This window comes from Scyliorhinus torazame, chromosome 9 (genome assembly GCF_047496885.1).
Source record: "Scyliorhinus torazame isolate Kashiwa2021f chromosome 9, sScyTor2.1, whole genome shotgun sequence".
NCBI lineage: Eukaryota > Metazoa > Chordata > Chondrichthyes > Carcharhiniformes > Scyliorhinidae > Scyliorhinus > Scyliorhinus torazame.
This window is the reverse complement of record NC_092715.1, coordinates 228,825,445-228,847,557: the sequence shown is the minus strand read 5'-3', so window position 1 is coordinate 228,847,557 and position 22,113 is coordinate 228,825,445. Positions and strand designations below refer to the sequence as shown.

At 49.1% G+C, this 22,113-nt stretch overlaps 1 protein-coding gene and 1 long non-coding RNA gene across 8 annotated transcripts in view; one reads left to right on the top strand and one right to left on the bottom strand.

The window, feature by feature from the left end:
• The window catches only part of frem1a (Fras1 related extracellular matrix 1a), a 765,391-nt gene that overhangs the window by 481,052 nt on the left and 262,226 nt on the right, over nt 1–22,113 (bottom strand). For all 7 annotated transcript variants that reach the window (XM_072517132.1, XM_072517134.1, XM_072517136.1 and 4 more), the window contains 2 exons: nt 14,838–14,932; nt 12,145–12,455 (listed from right to left, as the gene is read on the bottom strand). In XM_072517132.1, coding sequence (XP_072373233.1) covers nt 12,145–12,455; nt 14,838–14,932 — 406 coding nt within the window. The remainder of the gene's footprint in view (nt 1–12,144; nt 12,456–14,837; nt 14,933–22,113) is intronic.
• Nucleotides 1–22,113, top strand: part of LOC140429756 (uncharacterized) — a 64,312-nt gene that overhangs the window by 924 nt on the left and 41,275 nt on the right. The window lies entirely within an intron of this gene.

The window sequence follows — 22,113 nt, the reverse complement described above, 5'->3', positions numbered from 1 at the left end:
TTGATAAATCTTGTACTCTGTCTGTGGTAAAGTTACGATCCTGTTTGTTTCTCTGTTCTTCCTCATGCTGTTTTATTCCCTCATGGACATTGAAGGGAATATTAGGTTTCGGTTATGTTCTTAATTTACTCCTCATTTGGAACTCTGAAGCTGAATGAAGATTTTAAATTTAGTTTTTCTGACATACTGAATTATTAAAGATCGTCATTCAGCTTCAGGGTGGCACAGTGGCACAAAGGTTAGCACTGCTGTCTCACAGGGTCAGGGACCTGGGTTCGATTCCGACCTCAGGTAACTGTGTGGAGAGTTTGCACTTTCTCCCCATGTCTGCGTGGGTTTCCTCTGGGTGCTCTGGTTTCCTCCCACAATCCAAAGATGTGCAGGTTAGGTGCATTGGATACGCTAAATTGCCCCGAGGTGAGGTCACAAGGATAGGGTGGGGGATTGAGTCTGAGTTGGGGTGCTCTTTCAGAGGTCGGTGCAGACCCGATGGGCTGAATGGCCTTCTGCACTGGAAGGGATTCAATGATTCATAAAGTCTTTGATGGTTTGTACACTGTTCTCAACTTTTCAATTTGCTCGAGGATAGCACTAATTACTTGAATGAATCCATATTCTATCGATTAAAGTTTGGAAAAATTCACCAGCAAAGTGCAGACCATTGTCTGGACCACAATGTCCAGAATGCAACGTGTCGTATTAAATTCTCTTCAGTGATTGATTGACTGTTCCCTCCACGATGCTGCACAATCTGTTCACTTCAATCCACCTTGAATAGTAATCAATGACAATAAGGAATATCTTGGCTTTTAAATCAAATAAATCCATTTCAGGCAATCTACAGGCCTTGATGGAGAAGTAAAAGGTGAGAGTGGTTCAATTAGATCTGGTTGTTCATTGCGCACCCAAAACATTGGGAAATAATTTCTGCTCTAGAACAAGTAATGCCTGACCAACAGTCTGATTGCTGGGCTCTCATTCAACATTTTGCAGTCCCAAAATTACATTGCTGAAGTCTTTAAAGAACACCAGGCCGAAGTGTTCTCGGAATTCTGTCAGTGAAAACTAGGAGATCAATGTAAGAAGTCTTACAGCACCAGGTTAAAGTCCAACAGGTTTGTTTCAAATCACTAGCTTTGAAGCTAGTGATTTGAAACAAACCTGTTGGACTTTAACCTGGTGTTTTAAGACTTCCTATTATGCTCATCCCAATCCAACGCGGCATATCCACATCATAGGAGATCAATGACTGTAAGATGTTTTCGCTGTTTGAATTACTGCCTTAGTACTGGATTGGAAAGAGTAATATCTGGCCATCCTTCCAGACAATATTTTCTTTTCTGGACACGGTCATTTTGCTGTCCTTGTTTTATCTCCTGCAACGTCTTTGCAGTAGCCAGTAATGTTGAGTAAGGAAAGATGTATACACTTCCACCTCCTCAATGAAATGCAAATCCTCTAGATTGGTGCCTTCAACTGGTATCCTTGATAGTTAATCTGTTGACATCTTGTACTTCCTTTGAATGCACTCTGCTATGGATTCATATCTCATTAATCTTAATCTGAACTATTGGATTATAGTGACATCATGCTGGTTAATATTAGCTGTCCACAGGCTATAGGCTAGGGGTGAAAACTCAGGGTTCAGGGCCAAACGCATGGGTACACAGGATCGAGTGGTGCCAGCCCCAACATCTGCCAGTGAGGATCCATTAGACCCAAAGGTGGACATCATCATCCAGTTGACACTGCCCATTAGGGATGTGCGACCATATAATTCTCCTGTCAAAATTCCTAGTGATATAGAGAATAAGGGAAGGGAGAACCAGACGGGAAGCCAAATGTTAGTCTGACTGGGTGCTGGAACAGTCATGCAATGGGTTGGAGGATGAGCTGTGAGTGAGCGGTAGCCGCCGGCTAAGGATTAGGACTGGCTGCTTCAGGTCCTGTAGACCAATGGGTCAGGGGAGATGCTGATGTTATCCAGCTGCAAGGTCCATCTGTTTCTCTCTCTCTCTCTTATCTCTCACAAGTAATTGAGTGATATAGGTATGAAACCATTGGGACTGGTAATTCTTTTTATTACAGCGCTGGCGGAGTACAAACTCCAGCAGCAACATGAGGCTGCACCCAGGGAAGACTCAGCAGCAGGAGACCAGAGCCGCATGGCAGGTTCAGTGGCTGGAGGCCACACCAGCCATAAAGGGGCAAAAGGTGCCGATCGAGACCAAGGGTGTACAGGACCTGAGTGTTCTTCATGGAGCTGTCAGACACCATGTGCCAGAGGAGACTCTGCCTCGCCAGCGAGACTTTGTGGTACCTGCACCACATCCTTGCCTACTTGGCGCCATGTGGCAGTGGAGAAAAGCAGCTCTATATGGCCCTGAAGGTCACGGCACCCCAAAATGTTTATGCAACGGGGCTCCACAGGTAATATTTTTGGCATCTCCCAAATCACGGATACACTCAATGGCTGAATGGCCGCATTTTGCACTGTAGGGATTCTATGAAAATTGAGGAGGACGTCCGTCAGGCTCAGTGAGTCTTCAGATAACTGAGGAGCCCAATTCTGGAGAGGCAGGTTCTTCCACAGTGGAGGCATGTTGTTGTGTGAAAGAGTGGAATTCTCAGTCCAGATTGGCTTCCTTGTCCTTCCTCTGCTGATGCCATTCTGCCTCACTATTAAGTCGTTGAACCTCAAAGTGGCTTGGGCCTTGATGGACCAGGTGAAGTCATGTCAAGCTGTCCGCAGCCTTCTCCTCCCAGTCAGCGATGTCAATACATCCGTGCATTAGAATGGCCTTGAGCCGATCCTTATACCTTTTCCTTTGGCCACACTTAGAGCATTGGCCAACGGTTTATGGTCAGTTGTTTGGGTAAAGTGGCACTCAGTCTCAGCCTTCCCAAGCCTGTGGATAATCTTGGGATTTTATTAATGTATGCATTACTGTATTCCTCATTCGCAACTTCATCAACGTTATAGATTATATTCAATTTTAAACATGCCATCCTGCTCAGTAAAGAAGACTCTTGATTCTGGATGACATCGAGATTGATTTCTCTATCTTTGTGCTTCAATTTTGACATATGTTGGCCTATGACTTTCAGTATAATCTCAGCGGGACCCTGTAATTTGACAAATGCAGGTTATAATGTAATGTGCTCATGCCCATGACTTTACTAAATTTTACTTTATTGAATAAGAAAAACGCCTGGCCTTGTATCTAATTTAAACTCTGTAGGGTGTCCACCCGCTTCAATTTTAATATTCCAGTACTAATTTGCCATTTTATTTACTTTCCCAAGGAAAGTTATTTCCTTTCTCTGTGGCGTTCTACTTCTTGTTGTCAGTGCTTTAAATCAGCAGATGGTTTTAAAATGTTGAGGGCGGGATTCTCCGACCTCCGCATCAAAATCGTGCGCGGCGCAGGGGCGAATAATTACCCAAAATAGGCTCCCACGCCGGCACGTGATTCTCCGACGACCGGAGAATCGCCGCCAGTCACGCGCGTGCCGATCGACGCGGCGCTGGTCGAGGGCCGTTGAAAGCGGCCCCCGCGGCGATTCTCCATGCTCGACGGGCCGAGTGCCCACCGAGACCCGCCGGCGTGGTTCGCATGTGGTCTCACCCGGCGGGACCTCGGCGTTCTGGCTACGGGCTGGTGGGGGGGGCGGGGGTTCCGACTCCGGGGGGGGGGGGGTCCTCCACGGTGGCCACCAATCGCTGGGCGCACTCATTCCGGGGGTTGATGTTCCTCCGCGCAGGGCCCCTGTAGGGCTCCGCCATGTTGTGCGGGGGCCGGCGCGAAGACGGCTGTCGCGCACATGCACGGACCTGCTACTGGCTGCCGGGCGCATGCGCAGCCGTGCGGGCGTATCTGCAGAACCTCGCCGGCAGCCGGAACTTCGGGATGCATGCCCTGCTCGCCCCCTTGAAGACAAAGAATTTCCCCGGACTTTCTAGGCAAAAGTCCGGAGTGATTCCCGCCCGTTTTCCGGCGGGTGTGGGGACTTAGTCCCCAGAAGGGAGAATCCCGCCCCATATTTTTCCCGCAGTTATGGCACTCTGCTGCCCCCACTGCTGGACATTCCTCCAACTTCTGCAGGTTTTTCTCACCACACCAAGAGTATTTCAAGATGGTTGGTGTGCTTTTTCCATTTTCACAGGCCTTGGTGCCCTTTCCCTTTCATGGCATAGTGCTGAATAGACTCATGTCTTCATTTCCATGAGATCTTGCCTTTTCTCGCAATTGTCCAGCCTCGACCGAGGGTTGACTGGCACAGGATGAAAGTATCTTATTAGCTGCCTGGGAAACTTGTGCGTTGCTGTATGAAGATCGTTTCCTGGTCGCACACCAGCTTGTACATTGATAAGAGTGGAAGCCCGTGCTTTAACAAACACCCTGTGTGATCGGTGGTGCCTTAATTGCCACATGCTTGCAATTGACAATTACTTGAAGCAGTGAAACACCAGTCAGAACTGCAAACTCCAGCGCCCATTTTGAGAGGTCACCATTTCAAAGTGAAAATCAGATGCACAAACCTCCAAACCAGGGAAAGATTTTTAAAATTCTTTTCATTGGATGTAGGCGTCGCTAGCTGTGGGAGCATTTATTATCCATCTCTAATTGCCCTTGAGAGACCAGTTAAAAGTCAACTTATTGCTGTGGATCTGGAGTCACACGTAGGCCAGGCCAGGTAAGGATGGCAGATTTCCTTCCCTTAAGGATATTAGTGAACCATGTGGGTTTTTATAACAATTGACTAGGTTTCATCATTAGATGTTTAAATCCAGATTTTTACTGAATTCAAATTTAATCATCTGATTTCGAACCCGGGTCCCCCGGATCTCTGGATTGCTAGTGCAGTGACAATACCACTAGACCGCTGCCTCCAAAATGTCACCTGTAAAGTAATAATAATAATAATAATAATAATAATAATCACTTATTGTCACAAGTAGGCTTCAATGAAGTTACTGTGAAAAGGCCCGAGTCGCCACATTCGGCATCTGTTCGGGGAGGCTGGAACGGGAATTGAACCCGCTCTGCTGGTCTTGTTCTGCATTACAAGCCAGCTGTCTTAGCCCACTGTGCTAAAAGTAAACTCTCAGAACAAGTACAGTGAGCAAAAGCTTTTCACTTAAATAGGCAAGAAACCACGCTGAGGTTATCGTAGTAACAAAAACATTTGACTCTCATTTCTTCATCCCCCTCAATTCTCACCATATTCTCGCTTTGTTTTCACTGATCAGTTCCAGGAAGCCAAGGAATCATGTAAACTTTTAGTTAACACTGAAACCCCTGTGAATAAGCTATTAAAATATTGAAATTGCCAACCCACCTCTCCTTCGAGGGTTGTTTGCATCTACCGTTAGACGGCGTGCATTTAACTCCGGCTGTTAAAAGGAGTCACTGGGTTGCAGCCAACGTCCTGATGTGCTGTCAATTTCAGAGCTTTTAATCAGCCGTCCCCCTACTACCTCCACCTATCCCCTTTGCCTTGCACTGCTCCCATGCACACTCAATGCTGCAAGTAGAAATTCCCACTGGATCGAAGAAGTGCTGCTGCTGCACATGGAACTGTTTTCTAACACAGGTGAACAACTTCAGGAGAGCATCAAATTCACCCACTATGGGGAAATAGTAGGTTTTTTCCTTTGTAAATGAAGGAAACAATTTGACAGGGATTGTCCATTTAAAATGGGCGCCTATTATAATAATAATCTTTATTGTCACAAGTAGGCTTACATTAACACTGCAATGAAGTTACTATGAAAAGCCCCTAGTCGTCACATTCCGGCACCTGTTCAGGTACACAGAGGGAGAATTCAGAATGTCCAAATTACCTAACAGCACGTCTTTCGGGATTTGTGGGAGGAAACCGGAGCATCCGGAGGAAACCCACGCATTCACGGGGAGAACGTGCAGACTCCACACAGACAGTGACCCAAGCTGGGAATCGAACCTGGGACCCCGGAGCTGTGAAGCAACAGTGCTACCCACTGTGTGTATAATCTTTGCCAATTTGGTTAGTCTCGAGTCGTGCTTCAACCAATTTGGAGGGGTTTATTAAAGCAGGAAATGGTAATATGTAGAAATTGGAAATTTCAACCATGTTTGATTTGGTGCTGAAGACTCTCGAGTAAGACACATCATCAATCATCACTGACAAAGTTACCCCAGGGGTGGCACAGTGTAACCACTTTTGCCTCACAGCACCAGAGACCCGGGTTCGATTTCAGCGTTGGGTTTCTGTCTTTGTGGAGTTTGCACGTTTTTCCCCTGTCTGCCTGGGTTTCTTCCCGCAGTCCAAAGATGTGAAGGTTAGGTGGATTGACCATGATCAATGTGTGGGACTACGGGGATAGGGTGGGGGAGTGGCCCTAGATAGACTGCTCTTTCTGAGGGTGCTGCAGACTCAATGGGTTGAATGGTCTCCTTCTGCAGTGTAGGGATTTTATGGATAGTTAGAAAGGGCATGAACCTGATTTCCATTAATTTGAATAAATTTAAATACACTTAAATGGCTTTATGCTGTCGCATCTACCCATGATGTATCCTCCCCAACTCACAGCGTGACGTCATGCTGGCGTGAATCACGACTGGTTTTCAAAAGCAAAAACCATTGTTCCGACCACACCAGGGGTACGGAGGTGCCTGGAGGCCCTGGGAGCTAAGGGCCAGGGCTGGGCATTGCCACGTACCACCCTGGTAGCGAGGGGGAATGGGGAAGTGGGGGAATGTGTACCAAGTGCAAAAATATTTGGGGCGCGATCTGGAGAGAAACATTGAAACATAGCGGAGCAGAGTGCAGGGGCCTGTCGGGAGGTGAGTATTTGATTTAAAAACACTTACCTGGTCCCGTTTCTGTTCTTCTTTTCTGTGTTATTTTTTATTTTATTTATATAAGGCGGGAACCGGAAGTTCGCCCCGGAACCGGAGGTTCGACCCGCGGACTTCTGGGAAGATTGCTCCCCCCCTCCCCCCCACCAATAAATTCTGGTGGAGAGGAAACCCGAGACACTACACGTGTAGTGTCTCCCACCCGCCCTGCTCCTCTAACCTAATAATAAGACCCATTGGTGTGAGATAAGTGCCATATTTACATTATTATATTTTTAAAAATTTATTTATTAACCAGAACTTGGTTGGAAGTTAGAGGGATGGCAGGGAAGTGAGTGCAATGTTCCTCCTGCAGGATGTTTGAGGTGAGGGATGCCATTCGTGTCCCTGCTGATTTTACCTGCAGGAAGTACAGCCATCTCCAGCTCCTCCAAGACCGAGTTAGGGAACTGGAGCTGGAGTTGGATGAACTTCGGATCATTCGGGAGTCAGAGGGGGTCATAGATAGCAGCTTCAGGGAATTAATTACACCAAAGATTGGAGATAGATGGGTAACTGTAAGAGGGACTGGGAAGAAGCAGTCAGTGCAGGGACCCCCTGCGGTCGTTCCCCTGAGTAACAAGTATACCGCTTTGGATACTTGTGGGGGGGGGGGGGGGGGGGGGACTTACCAGGGGTAAGCCATGGGGTATGGGCCTCTGGCACAGAGTCTGTCCCTGTTGCTCAGAAGGGAAGGGGGGAGAGGAGCAGAGCATTAGTAATTGGGGACTCGATAGTCAGGGGCACAGATAGGAGATTTTGTGGGAGCGAGAGAGACTCACGTTTGGTATGTTGCCTCCCAGATGCAAGGGTACGTGATGTCTCGGATCGTGTTTTCCGGGTCCTTAAGGGGGAGGGGGAGCAGCCCCAAGTCGTGGTCCACATTGGCACTAACGACAGAGGTAGGAAAGGGGACAGGGATGTCAGGATGAGGCACTTCTTGGAGGGGCTGAATTTCCCGAAGGTGGACGGGGAGCTGGTAGAAGGGCTGGGGGCCCTGATTGGGTTGGAAGAGGTAGTGGAGGGTCTGAAGGCCATGCAGTCGGGTAAAGCCCCGGGACCGGACGGGTACCCAGTGGAGTTCTATAAAACGTTCTCTGGGATATTGGGGCCGGTGTTGATGAGGATGTTCAATGAGGCAAGGGAGCGTGGGGTGCTGCCCCCGACGATGTCACGGGCAATGATTTTGCTGATTCTTAAGCGGGACAAGAACCCGGAGCTGTGTGGGTCCTACAGGCCGATCTCCCTGTTAAATGTGGATGCCAAGTTGCTGGCCAATATCTTGTCCTCCAGGATTGAGGATTTTGTTCCGGACGTTATTGGGGAGGACCAGACGGGATTTGTTAAGGGCAGGCAGTTGGTGGCCAATGTAAGAAGGCTGTTAAATGTGATCATGATGCCCCCGGAACGTAGGGAGGTGGAGGTTGTGATCGCAATGGATGCAGAAAATGCTTTTGATCGGGTAGAATGGGATTATCTGTGGGAGGTACTGGGACAGTTCGGATTCGGGCGGGGCTTTATCGACTGGGTCAGGTTACTGTATCAGGCTCCTGTGGCAAGTGTACAGACGAATAGGACGACATCGGACTATTTTAGACTGCACCGGGGAACGAGACAGGGATGCCCCCTCTCCCCACTGTTGTTTGCGCTGGCTATAGAGCCATTGGCAATTGCTCTGAGAGCCTCGAGGGGCTGGAGAGGACTGGTCTGGGAGGGTGGAGCACAGGGTTTCGCTCTATGCAGATGACCTGCTTCTGTACGTTTCAGGCCCAATAAAGGAGATGGAAGAAATCATGAGGGCTTTCGGGGAATTTAGCCGGTTTTCGGGGTATAAGCTTAATATGGGAAAGAGTGAGATGTTTGTGGTCCAGGCGAGGGGCCAGGAGAGGCGAGTGGGAGAGCTGCCGTTTAGGTTAGTCGAGGGAAGATTTAGGTACTTAGGCATCCAAGTGGCGCGGGAATGGGACCGGCTGCATAAATTGAATCTGGCCCGGCTGGTGGACCAAATGAAGGACGATTTTCAGAGATGGGACACGCTTCTGTTGTCTCTGGCTGGGAGGGTGCAAACGGTGAAGATGACGGTCCTCCCGAGATTCCCATTTGTATTTCAGTATCTCCCCATTTTTATTCCACGGTCCTTTTTTAAGCGGGTCAACAGAGTGATCACGGGCTTCGTCTGGGCGGGCAAGACCCCACGAATAAGGAAGGTAATGCTTGAGCGGAGTCAGGGAGAGGGCGGGCTGGCGCTGCCACATTTTAGCAACTATTACTGGGTGGCTAATATAGCCATGATCAGGAAATGGGCGGTGGGGGAGGGGTCGGCATGGGTGCGCATGGAGGCGGCTTCATGTAAGGGCACCAGTTTGGGGGCGTTGGTAACTGCGCCTCTGCCATTCCCACCGGCATGGTACTCCACCAGCCCCGTGGTGGTGGCGGCCATGAGAGTTTGGGGCCAGTGGAGGTGGCATGTGGGAGCATCGGTTTGGGCCCCAATCTGTGATAATCACCGGTTTGCCCCGGGAAATATGGACGGGGGGTTCCGATTATGGCGGAGAGTGGGGACTGAGAAGGTGGGGGATAAGTTTATAGAAGGGAGCTTTATGAGTTTGAGGGCGCTGGAGGAGAAGTTTAGGTTGACGAGGGGAAACAAATTCAGGTATTTGCAGGTGCAGGACTTCCTACGTAAACAGGTGTCAAACTTCCCGCTCCTACCGCTGAGGGGGATTCAGGACAGGGTAGTTTCCAGAGTGTGGGTAGGAGCAGGGAGCGTCTCGGACATTTACAAGGAACTTATGGGGTCAGAGGAGACGCAGACCGAGGAGCTGAAGCGCAAGTGGGAGGAGGAGCTGGGAAGTGAGATAGAGGATGATCTATGGGCGGACGTGTTGAGTAGAGTCAACATGTCCGCAACATGTGGCAGGCTCAGCCTGATACAATTTGAGGTTGTTCACCGGGCTCACATGACAGTGGCCCGGATGAGTAGATTCTTTGGGGTTGAGGACAGGTGCGCAAAATGTGCGGGAGGACCGGCAAACCATGTCCACATGTTTTGGACATGTCCAAACCTTAGGGGATTTTGGCAGGGGTTTGCGGACATCATGTCCACGGTGTTAAGACCAGGGTGGCGCTGAGTCCAGAGGTGGCGATTCTCGGGGTGTCAGAAGACCCGGGAATCCAGGAGGAGAAAGAGACAGACGTTCTGGCCTTTGCTTCCCTGGTAGCCCGGAGACGGATACCATTAGCGTGGAGGGACTCAAAGCCCCCGAAGTCGGAGACCTGGCTATCGGACATGGCTAGCTTTCTCTGTTCGGAGAAAATCAAGTTTGCCTTGAGCGGGTCACTGTTAGGGTTCACCCGGAGGTGGCAACCGTTCGTCGACTTCTTTGCGGGAAATTAATCGTCAGCAGACAGGGGTGGGGGTGGAGTAGTTTAGATTAGAGTAGGGGGTCAATAAGGGTGGGACCTGTACGAAAGGTAAATGGCTTTTGCACTATGTTTATGTTTTCATGTATATTGTTTGTTTTGTTGTTGTTACTATACCAAAAATATCTCAATAAAATGTTTATGAAAAAAAACTATTAGCACCCTATTTATCTTGCAGCAATCTGTAATCTCCTCACATATTTTCTCCTCAATTTCCCGCTGACTATTTGGGGGCTCTGTAGTACAATCCAACAAAATGATCTCTCCAGTCTTATTTTTCAGTTCTACCCATACAGACACAGTGGGCAAACTCTTGGATATATCCTCTCTCAGTACTGCCGTGATAGTCTCCCTAATCAAAAATGCAACTCCCCCTCCCCTCTTGCCTGCTGTTTCATCTTTCCTACAGCATCTGTACCTTGGAACATTGAGCTGCCAGTCCTGCCCCTCCCTTAGCCATGTTTCAGTAACAGCTAGAATATCCCAGACCCATGTACCCATCCAAGATGCACTGTAAATTCTATGATTATCTATGATTAAGACCAAAGTTCATCTGCCTTGCCCGTCAGGCCTCTTGCACTCAAATAAATGCAGTTTAATCTAGACTTCCTTTGCTCTCTGCCCTTCTTTCTCAGACCATCTGTCCGGTCATGTTCTGTGCACTCGCCATGTGTTTTATTTTTCTTAGCCTTACTGAACCCATTCACGGAGTTCTCCACAGTCCCTGTAATCTGTACTGTGGCCGTTTTTGATTTTGGTTTCTCTGCCTTTCACTTTACCCTTTACTGCTTTTTGTTGTGTCCCCGCTTCCTGCATTGGTTCCCACCCCCTTGCCACATTAGTTTAAACCCTCCCCAACAGCACTAGCAAACACTCCCCCAAGGACATTGGTTTCAGTCCTGCCCAGGTGCAGTATCTGGTCAGCTATTAGCCCGATTCAGAGTCTAAAAGCCTTTGTCCATCAATGGGAGGGTAGTTGTATATCAATAGCATGGCTCTGTTCTTTTGTATAAACGTGAGTGGGCAATCAAACAGCCAAGAGAATGCTGATGGATTCAAGCCAAGAGAACATTTGCTTGAGGGTTGGGTGGAGCTTAGAGCGAGAGAAAGGAATGCTGTTCTGAACAGTTACTGAGGAGAAGACTTTGGCAATCACCCAAGAGAGGCCATGAAAGTTACAGAGGGGAAGACTTTGGAAATCGACCAAAAGAGGTCATGACATCTGCCACCTTTGGCAGCCTTTGAAAAAAGGTTCAGAACATCCCTATCGGAAGAAAAATTGCTTCCTAAATGCAAGTGTTGCCTTTGTCTGACTGTGTAAGTGGAACGAGAGCTGCATGTTTATATAAAGTGGTGTTTAATGGGAACTAATGTGTTAATGTTAAGAAACTACATGTAATCTGCTGTTTTTTAGGGTTGAAGTTTCAAAGTTTAAATATTCTTTTCTTTCCTTATGTTTTAATAAAGTTTGTTTATACAATAACAAAGCTCTATTTCTTCTATTATCACTCCTGGAACAAACTGATCTTTCCAACCTTCTTTAAAATTTAAAAAGCTCTGGATCAGTCTCATAGCCACTGTTGCGAGCTGACTCGACAGCCACAACATTCGGATTAAATGAAAAGGCTCATGTGGAGTATAATTGCCAGCTGAATAACCTGTTTCTGTTTGTAATTCTAGATAATTCTATGTAATCATTCCGACTCCAAAAGAACTCAGGCCAATTAAGTTTAAACTAGAATTCTCAAATTCTGCATATACTTTAAAGAAAAACTTTTAATTATAATTCTCCATTAGCCAAAATACTATCCATAATGCAGCTGGCATATAAGCTTACTGGGTTTATTCCTGATCTGTAGAAAGCTGTGTGGTTGGTCGCCCCGAGCCTGTCCCTTCGGAAGCTGCCCCGTGACTAGTTGGCCAAACGCTGGGAGTAAAGATTCGTGAGTGGCCAGCCGCACAGTACAATCGAGATTCATCACCGTATCATAGACAAATGTAAGCACATTTTTATCGATTGTATTAGATAAACCGTAAAACTCAGGAACTTCCAATGGTGTTGAACCCAACTGGATGATGTTACAGTCTGAATCAAGTAACCGAACCTTAAGAATAAATGTTTCTGTGAAAGTTTCTGTCTCTGTAAACCTGTAAACACATAAGCAGGGAGTTAATAATCATAAGTGAGAACAGATTTGGAACATGTTGGGTCAGTTAATCGAGGTCACCAATATGAATTAAAAATATATTTCTTAATCAGTGACATGGAACTTGGCCAACACCCTACAAGTTTTTAGAAAACCTATTCCCCTAGTGAGAAGCATGGTGGATCAACATTCTTTACCTACAATAACATAAAACAGATGCATCAAGTGACAATGTAAAAAGAACACAATCATCAATCAAGAACACAGCCGATCTTAACCCCAAAAATTAAACTAAAAGCCTCTTAACAACTGACGGTGACTAACTATTTGGGCGCGATTCTCTGAACTCATGGCGCTCTCGCTCAAGTGCAACGAGGCCGGTGAATAGCGGCACAGGTCAAAAACAAGAGAGGCACCAAACAGTTTGCGATGCAATCAGCCCACTCCCATAGGCAAAATCAGCATCTTGAGAAACCAATGATAAATTATCACCACTTAAGTCCAATTTCCATACAATTAACGAGAGCGACCCCATATCCAACGGCCTCCCCAGCAAGCAGCAAGTGCTCACGCTGGCACCAATTATTACTCCTTTTGAAAAACATGAACTTGGTGGAAGGGTTTCTGTGGGGAGCCGAGGAGGCGAGAAGCCATGTTTGCTCACAGGCAAAGAGCTCGAGGGTACTGGGTTTGCCACCCCAATGTTCATTGGGGTTGGGGACCCACCACTGGGGTGGGCCGCCAGGTGGGTGGGGGGCAGCCGGGGGGCTACCGCTCATGGCACCACCATGCCAACCCCTGGATCGTGTACCCGTTCCAGTGGCAACCCCTGTCCCTGCTTGTTTGCCCCAACGACCACCCATAACACCCTGACTACAGAGGCCTCTGGTGTGCGGCTGAAGGCTTTTGCTAACAGGGAATTGGCAATCATGGTTAAGTAAGCACTTCATACATGCCAAGTTGATTCCAGTGGGTGGGTGGGCCATGTAGCATATGGGAGTCAATTCCTAGCATCCCAATCACACCTTGATGCCTGGACACTATGCTTGAACAATGTAGGAGGCAACACCACGCACACATCATCCGAACACCCAGGGGATGGGACACAGCTCCAGGGACATGTCCACGGCCAGAGGATGGGTGAGAGCCACGGGGGAATGTGGGGGTGGGGGTGGGAGGGCTGGGGGACGACTGGAGAGATGGGTAAAGGGTCCGGGGATCAGCCCACATTGCGGAAGGAAGTGACAGAAACATCATAATGGTTTTGCGAAAAGGTGTTTAATGTGTTGTGCAAACCCTCACTCCCGATGGTGTCACCAGCCTTACCCCTCCCAAACCCAACCCGCATCCCCACCCCCCAAATCCCTCACCCCCCTCTCTCGGTGCCCTCAGTACTTTGCTCTCCTAGCTCTACCACTACGTCTTGGTGTTTCCCCAGAATGCACATCTGAAGCCTTACTGCTTGTTAGCCACACGCATGGTTCACAGTTGTGGAGGAGGTGTGAAGGGAGGGTTGGGGTGGAGGGAGGGTTGAAGGGGTGGGTGGAGGAAGTGCTGAAGGAGGAGGGGGATGGAGAGGGGGTTGGGGGTCACTTGGGGGGATGCACCCTTGGGGGGTGGGGGAGGTGGGACGTTGATGACTACTCACTCGTGCTGCACTCGTGTAGGTCGTTGACCTTCTTCCGACACTGGAGGCCAGTCCTCCTGGTCACACTGCCCGAGCTGACTGCTGCCGCCACCTCATTCCAGGCAGCATTGGCTGCTTTGTGGCTCACCGTCCAGGACCCTCGGGGGAACAGGGCATTCCTCCTGGCCTCCACCGTGTCCAGGAGCCTCCCCAGGTCAGCGCCCCCGAATCATGGGGCTGGTCTCCTCGGCACCAATGTTGCGAGCTGGCTAGGGTTGGCTGAGCAAGTGCAGCTTAAATGCTGCTCGACCTTGTTAGCGGGGGGGCTGGCAAGCGCGGTCCGGGCAAATGAGCAGGCGAGCCAGCATTGAGGGCGAGAAGCCCGTGAGGCTTCGTTAAATGGACCAATTGCGTTGTGGGTTTCGTTGGGCCGAGTGCCAGGAAACACGAGGCAATTCCCGCTCACTACAGCACTTGGGAATTTTTCCGGAAGATCTTATTTCTAATACCCACAAAAACAATTCTAAATTACTTAAAACCACCTCTATTTCCTAACACTGTTATCTGGCATTTCGTCAGACATTTTCAAAATGCTCACATTTGAACTCTAGAGCAGCATAACCTTATCCTTCAGATTAGATTTCATCATATAATGCAGAATCCTGGACTTTCCAATTAAGGCTATTTTTAATGCTGATTAGAAAGGTTTAGTTTTCCATCTGAGGAAGCAAATCTCTTCTTCCGACTCCTACTTGCCTGTAAAGTCTCAGCATGACTTGGTCCTCATCCAGAATTGGGCAGCCGTTGTGAGTATATTTCACTTCATTGGCTAGGAATTGGCAATCAAAAACCTGAAAGATTTTGCACACGGTAAATATAAATGGATCTGAAATCACTTCATAAAACTCAGTGTATTAAAAAAATCCTGTGACTTTAGTCAAAGTTTCCAATCTCTGATAAAATGTAGAATGACTAATTTATTCATACACTAAATAGTTCTTAATGATCTTTGCATTAACGTAAAGAATGATTAAAGCGTACACTTAAAAAAATTAAAGAAAACCAATAGATTCCCAATAATCTGGCTAAATTACCCAACATTAATAAAAAATTTTAAAAGGTACGTTTAAAAACATATATATGCATTCAGAACCTGTTATAGACTCTGCTTCTACCAGGGTCGCACAGTGGTTAGCACTGGTGCCTCACAGCGCCAGGGACCCGGGTTAAATTCTGACCTCCGGTGACTGTGTGGAGTTTGCACGTTCTCCCAATGTCTGCGGGGCTCCGGTTTCCTCCCACAGTCAAAGATGTGCAAGTTAAGTGGTTTGGCCATGCTAAATTTTCTTAGTGCCCAGGGATGTGTGGGTTAAGTGGGGTTATGGGGTTATAGGGCTAGGATGAGAGCCTGGTTAGGGTGCTCTTTCAGAAGGTTAGTGCAGACTCGATAAGCCGAATGGCCTCCTTCTGCACTGTAGGAATTTGATGATTCTATATAACATTGTTCCTGATAATAACAACAGCAACTTGAGTTCATATAACAAATACATACATTTAATACAGTAAAAACGTCCCAAGGTGCTTCACAGAAGATGCCGATCCACATAGAAAGCTACATGGACAATTGGTTCAAAGCTTGGTTATAGAACCAGGTTTTCGTGTTTTCGGGATCCTTGAGGGGGAGCAGCCCCAAGTCGTGGTCCACATAGGTACCAACGACATAGGTAGGAAAAGGGATAGGGATGTAAGGCAGGAATTCAGGGAGCTACGGTGGAAACTTAGATCCAGGACAAACAGAGTTATTATCTCTGGGTCGTTACCCGTGCCATGTGATAGCGAGACAAGGAATAGGGAAAGAGAGGAGTTGAACACGTGGCTACAGGGATGGAGCAGGAGGGAGGGTTTCAGATTACTGGATAACTGGGACTCATTCTGGGGTCGGTGGGACCTCTACAAACGGGATGGTCTACACCTGGACCAGAGGGGTACCAATATCCTGGGGGGAAATTTGCTAATGCTCTTCAGGAGTGTTTAAACTAGTTCAGCAGGGGCTTGGGAACCAGAATTGTAGCTCCAGTATACAGGAGGTTGAGAGTAGTGAGGTCATGAGTAAGGTTTCAAAGTTGCAGGAGTGTACCGGCAGGCAGGAAGGTGGTTTAAAGTGTGTCTTCTTCAATGCCAGGAGCATCCGGAATAAGGTGGGTGAACTTGCGGCATGGGTTGGTACCTGGGACTTCGATGTTGCGGCCATTTCGGAGAGATGGATAGAGCAGGGACAGGAATGGTTGTTGCAGGTGCCGGGGTTTAGATATTTCAGTAAGCTCAGGGAAGGTGGTAAAAGAGGTGGCATTGTTAGTCAAGGACAGTATTACGGTGGCAGAAAGGACGTTTGATGAGGACTCGTCTACTGAGGTAGTAAGGGCTGAGGTTAGAAACAGGAAAGGAGGGGTCACCCTGTTAGGGGTTTTCTATAGGCCTCCGAAAAGTTCCAGAGATGTAGAGGAAAGGATTGCAAAGATGATTCTGGATAGGAATGAAAGCAACGGGTAGTTGTTATGGGGGACTTTAACTTTCCAAATATTGACAGGAAACGCTATAGTTCGAGTACTTTAGATGGGTCCGTTTTTGTCCAATGTGTGCAGGAGGGTTTCCTGACACAGTATGTAGATAGGCCAATGAGGGGCGAGGCCGTATTGGATTTGGTACTGGGTAATGAACCAGGACAAGTGTTAGATTTGGAGGTAGGTGAGCACTTTGGTGATAGTGACCACAATTCGATTAAGTTTACTTTAGTGATGGAAAGGGATAGGTATATACCGCAGGGCAAGAGTTATATCTGGGGGAAAGGCAATTATGATGCAATGAGGCAAGACCTAGGATGCATTGGATAGAGAGGAAAACTGCAGGGGATGGGCACAATGGAAATGTGGAGCTTGTTCAAGGAACAGCTACTGCGTGTCCTTGATAAGCCATGTACCTGTCAGGCAGGGAGGAAGTGGTCGAGCAATGGAACCGTGGTTTACTAAGGCAGTCGAAACACTCGTCAAGAGGAAGAATGAGGCTTATGTAAAGATGAGACATGGAGGTTCAGTAAGGGCGCTCGAGAGTTACAAGTTAGCTAGGAAGGACCTAAAGAGAGAGCTAAGAAGAGCCAGGAGGGGACATGAGAAGTCTTTGGCAGGTAGGATCGAGGATAACCCTAAAGCTTTCTATAGATATGTCAGGAATAAAAGAATGACTAGGGTAAGAGTAGGGCCAGTCAAGGACAGTAGTGGGAAGTTGTGCTTGGAGTCTGAGGAGATAGGAGAGGTTCTAAATGAAAAATGTTCGTCAGTATTCACACAGGAAAAAGACAATGTTGTCAAGGAGAATACTGAGATTCAGGCTACTAGACTAGAAGGGCTTAAGGTTCATAAGGAGTTAACAATTCTGGAAAGTGTGAAAATAGATAAGTCCCCTGGGCCGGATGGGATTTAGCCTAGGATTCTCTGGGAAGCTAGGGAGGAGATTGTTGAGCCTTTGGCTACAGGAATAGTGCCAGAAGACTGGAGGATAGCAAATGGTGTCCCCTTGTTCAAGAAAGGGAGTAGAGACAACCCCAGTAACTATAGACCAGTGAGCCTTACTTCTATTGTGGGCAAAATCTTGGAAAGGTTTATAACAGATAGGGGGCGTCATTCTCCGACCCCCCGCCGGGTCGGAGAATGGCCGTTGGCCGCCGTGAATCCCGCCCCCGCCGAAGTCTCCGGTACCGGAGATTGGGCGGGGGCGGGAATCGGGCCGCGGCGGTTGGCGGGACCCCCCGCTCAATTCTCCAGCCCGGATGGGCCGAAGTCCTGCCCAGAAATTGCCTGTCCCGCCGGCGTAAATCAAAGCTGGTATTTACCGGCGGGACCAGGCGGCGTAGGCGGGCTCCGGGGTCCTGGGGGGGGCGCGGGGCGATCTGACCCCGGGGGGTGCCCCCACGGTGGCCTGGCCCGCGATCGGGGCCCACAGATCCGCGGGCGGGCCTGTGCTGGGGGGGGGCACTCTTTCCCTTCCGCCTCCGCCACGGCCTCCACCATGGCGGAGGCGGAAGAGACTCTCCCCACTGCGCATGCGCGGGAAACTGTTGGCGGCCGCTGACGCTCCCGCGCATGCGCCGCATTTCCGCGCCAGCTGGCAGGGTAACAAACGCCATTTCCGCCAGCTGGCGGGGCAACAAATGCCATTTCCGCCAGCTGGCGGGGCGGAAATCCCTCCGGCGCCGGCCTAGCCCCTCAATGTTGGGGCTCGGCCCCCAAAGATGCGGAGCATTCCGCACCTTTGGGCCGGCCCGATGCCCGTCTGATTGGCGCCGTTTTTGGCGCCAGTCAGCGGACATCGCACCGTTGGGGGAGAATTTCGCCCAGGGTGTATAATCATCTGGAAAGGAATAATTTGATTAGAGATAGTCAACACGGTTTTAGGAAGGGTAGGTTGTGCCTCACAAACCTTATTGAGTTCTTTGAGAAGGTGACCAAACAGGTGGATGAGGGTAAAGCAGTTGATGTGGTGTATAAGGATTCCAGTAAAGCGTTTGATAAGGTTCCCCACGGTAGACTACTGCAGAAAATACGGAAGCATGGGATTCAGGGAGATTTAGCAGTTTGGATCAGAAATTGGCTAGCTGGAAGAAGACAAAGGGTGGTGGTTGATGGGAAGTGTTCAGACTGGAGTCAGTTACTAGTGGTGTGCCACAAGGATCTATTTTGGGGCCACTGCTGTTTGTCATTTTTATAAATGACCTGGAGGAGGGCGTAGAAGGATGAGTGAGTAAATTTGCTGATGACACTAAAGTCAGTGGCGTTGTGGACAGTGCGGAAGGATGTTACAAGTTACAGAGGGATATAGATAAGCTGCAGCGCTGGGCTGAGAGGTGGCAAATGGAGTTTAATGCAGAAAAGTGTGAGGTGATTCATTTTGGAAGGAATAACAGGAAGACAGAGTACTGGGCGAATGGTAAGATTCTTGGAAGTGTGGATGAGCAGAGAGATCTCGGTGTCCATATACATAGATCCCTGAAAGTTGACACTCAGGTTGAGGGTTGTTGAGAAGGCGTACGGTGTGTTAGCTTTTATTGGTGGAGGGATTGGGTTTCGGAGCCATGAGGTCATGTTGCAGCTGTACAAAACTCTGGTGCGGCTGCATTTGGAGTATTGCGTGCAATTCTGGTCGCCGCATAATAGGAAGGATGTGGAAGCATTGGAAAGGGTGCAGCGGAGATTTACCAGAATGTTGCCTGGTATGGAGGGAAGAACTTATGAGGAAAGGCGGAGGGACTTGAGGCTGTTTTCATTAGAGAGAAGAAGGTTAAGAGGTGACTTAATTGAGGCATACAAAATGATCAGAGGATTGGATTGGGTGGACAGTGAGAGCCTTTTTCCTCGGATGGTGATGTCTAGCACGAGGGGACATAGCTTTAAATTGAGGGGAGATAGATATAAGACAGATGTCAGAGGTAGGTTCTTTACTCAGAGAGTAGTAAGGGTGTGGAATGCCCTGCCTGCAACAGTAGTGGACTCGCCAACACTAAGGGCATTCAAATGGTCATTGGATAAACATATGGACGATAAGGGAATAGTGTAGATGGGCTTTAGAGTGGTTTCACAGGTCGGCGCAACATCGAGGGCCGAAGGGCCTGTACTGCGCTGTAATGTTCTATGTTAAGGAGGACCTTAAGGAGCAGAGGGATTCAATGGAATTCCAGAGTTTCGGGGACAGACAGCTGAAAGCAAAACTGCCAATGGTGGAGTCATGAACATTAGGGATGCACAAGGGTTCAAGTTTGAAAAATGCAAAGACCTCAAAGGGGCTGTAGGAGGTTACAATTGTAGAGAAGAAAAGTTCAACAGAGAGTCACTGATAGACCAAGAGTTAATATAGGTCAGTGGGGGGATTCTAATATATCCTAAGCTCTCTCTTCATTCTTTTGATGAACATCCTTTGGACCAGAGACTTGCGCATATAATCCTGGCCTCTTCTTCATTAATACAACCTTGCTCTCTGATTCCATACATTATAACAGTTACAACACTCTAAACATAGTCACCTATAGAGTGGCAGATAGACAATAAGTCACTTTGGGAGAATGTTCACTCCACAAAATGTGTCAATGAAAAGAGACTGACAAAGCCAGCTGAAAACAGATGTTACAGAACAGGGAGATTCACAAGATTAAGTGGGTTGAGACCAGTTATCAACTATCTGACTGTTTGATGAAGAGGGGCTAGTTCGATGAAACTATTAGAAATTATCAAAGAGGAGCATCTTTTCCGGGACAGAAAAGATACATGAGTGAAAAATCATTGCTAGGATGCTAGCTTTTTGCCATTTAATTCAGAGCCTATGACCTTCTTTAGCAGCTAGTATTTATATTGGTAGTCCAGTTCAGCTTCTGCTCAATGGTAATGCCCAGGATGTTGTGGGGGATTCAGCAATGCTCATGCCAATGAATGTCAAGTGGAGCAATGGGTGACTTCCGGTTGCGGCTATGCGGAGCTATGCGGCAGCTCCTGCTTGGAACGGACTTTTGGGCTCTTTTCAGGGCCCCCAACGGCATTTATTCAACATTTCCCGGTGTGGGAAGAAAACTGCAACATTCCCCCGATAGTGTACGGCTTGGACCAGGAGCGGGGCGTCTAAAAAAGTGGTGGTGAAGCCAAAGAAAGTGCGAGGGAAGAAGAGGAAGAGCAAGATGGCAGTGGGCGGGGACCAGGCAGCGTGGATGCAGTGGGCGCAGGAGCAGCAGGAGGTAATTCAGCGCTGCTTCAGGGAGCTTAAGTTGGACCTGCTGGAGCCGATGAAGGCTTCTATTGACAAGCTGCTGGACACCCAGACAGCCCAGGGGGTGGCAATCCGCGAGGTCCGACAAAGATCTCAGATAATGAGGACGAGATCTTGGGCCTAGCGGTAAAGGCACGAGGCGCTCCACAAGAAATGGTAGGAACGGTTCGAGGAGAGGGAGAATCGGTCAAGGCGGAAGAATCTGCGGATCCTGGGCCTCCCGGGGGGGGGTTAGAGGGGTCGGACGAGAGGGCCTATGTGGTCACCATGTTAAACACGCTGATGGGAGCGGGATCCTTCCAAGGCCCCTGGAGCTGGAAGGGGCCCATAGAGTGCTGGCGAGGAGGCCCAAGGCTAACAGGCCGCCGCGGGTGGTGCTGGAGCGGTTTCATCGGTTCGCTGATCGGGAGTGCGTACTCAGGTGGGCCAAGAAAGAGAGGAGCAGCAGGTGGGAGAACGCGGAGGTTCGAATATATCAGGGCTGGAGCGCGGAGGTGGCGAAGAAGACGGCCAGGTACAACCGGGCGAAGGCGGTGCTGCACAGGAAGGGGGTGAAGTTTGGCATGCTGCAGCCGGCACGTCTGTGGGTCACCTATAAGGACCGGCACCATTATTTTGAGTCCCTGGAGGAGGCGTGGGCCTTTGTTCAGGCCGAGAAGCTGGACACAAACTGAGGGTCGGGATGGGGGGTCGGGTGTGATGATGGTCGGGGATTGTTGTTGTTGTGTTCCATTTTGATGGGGGTTCTTTGTTCTTGTATATTTTTGGTTCGGTGTGGGTGGTTAGGGTGGGTTGGGCACATTTTGGTTGGGTCTGTCGGGTGGCGTCTTGGAGGGGGGGCAAGTTAACGGAGTAGGGAGTGGATGGCCGGTAGGGGGGATGGGACCCCGCGGGGGAGGGTGAGGCCCGAGTCGGGGGCGTGGGGACTGGGCCTGTAAAAGGAGCTGCGCCAGAAGAGGGGGGGCCGGGCAGGTGGAAAGCGCGGGCTTTTTCCCGCGCTGAAGGCTGGAGGGGGCGGGACCGGGGCGGGGAATCTCAGGTTTTTTCCCGCACTTGGGATGGAAGGGGGAGGCGGAGAGCCTGCTGGTGGGTAATGGAGGGGGAGAGGAAGTCCCACAATAGGAGGAGTCGAAGGAGAGGCGGGAGCGGCCAGGGTCAGCAGGAGTCAGCTGACTTACGGGAGTGCAATGGGGGGAGCAATGCAGCTAGGAGGGGTCCTAGCTGGGAG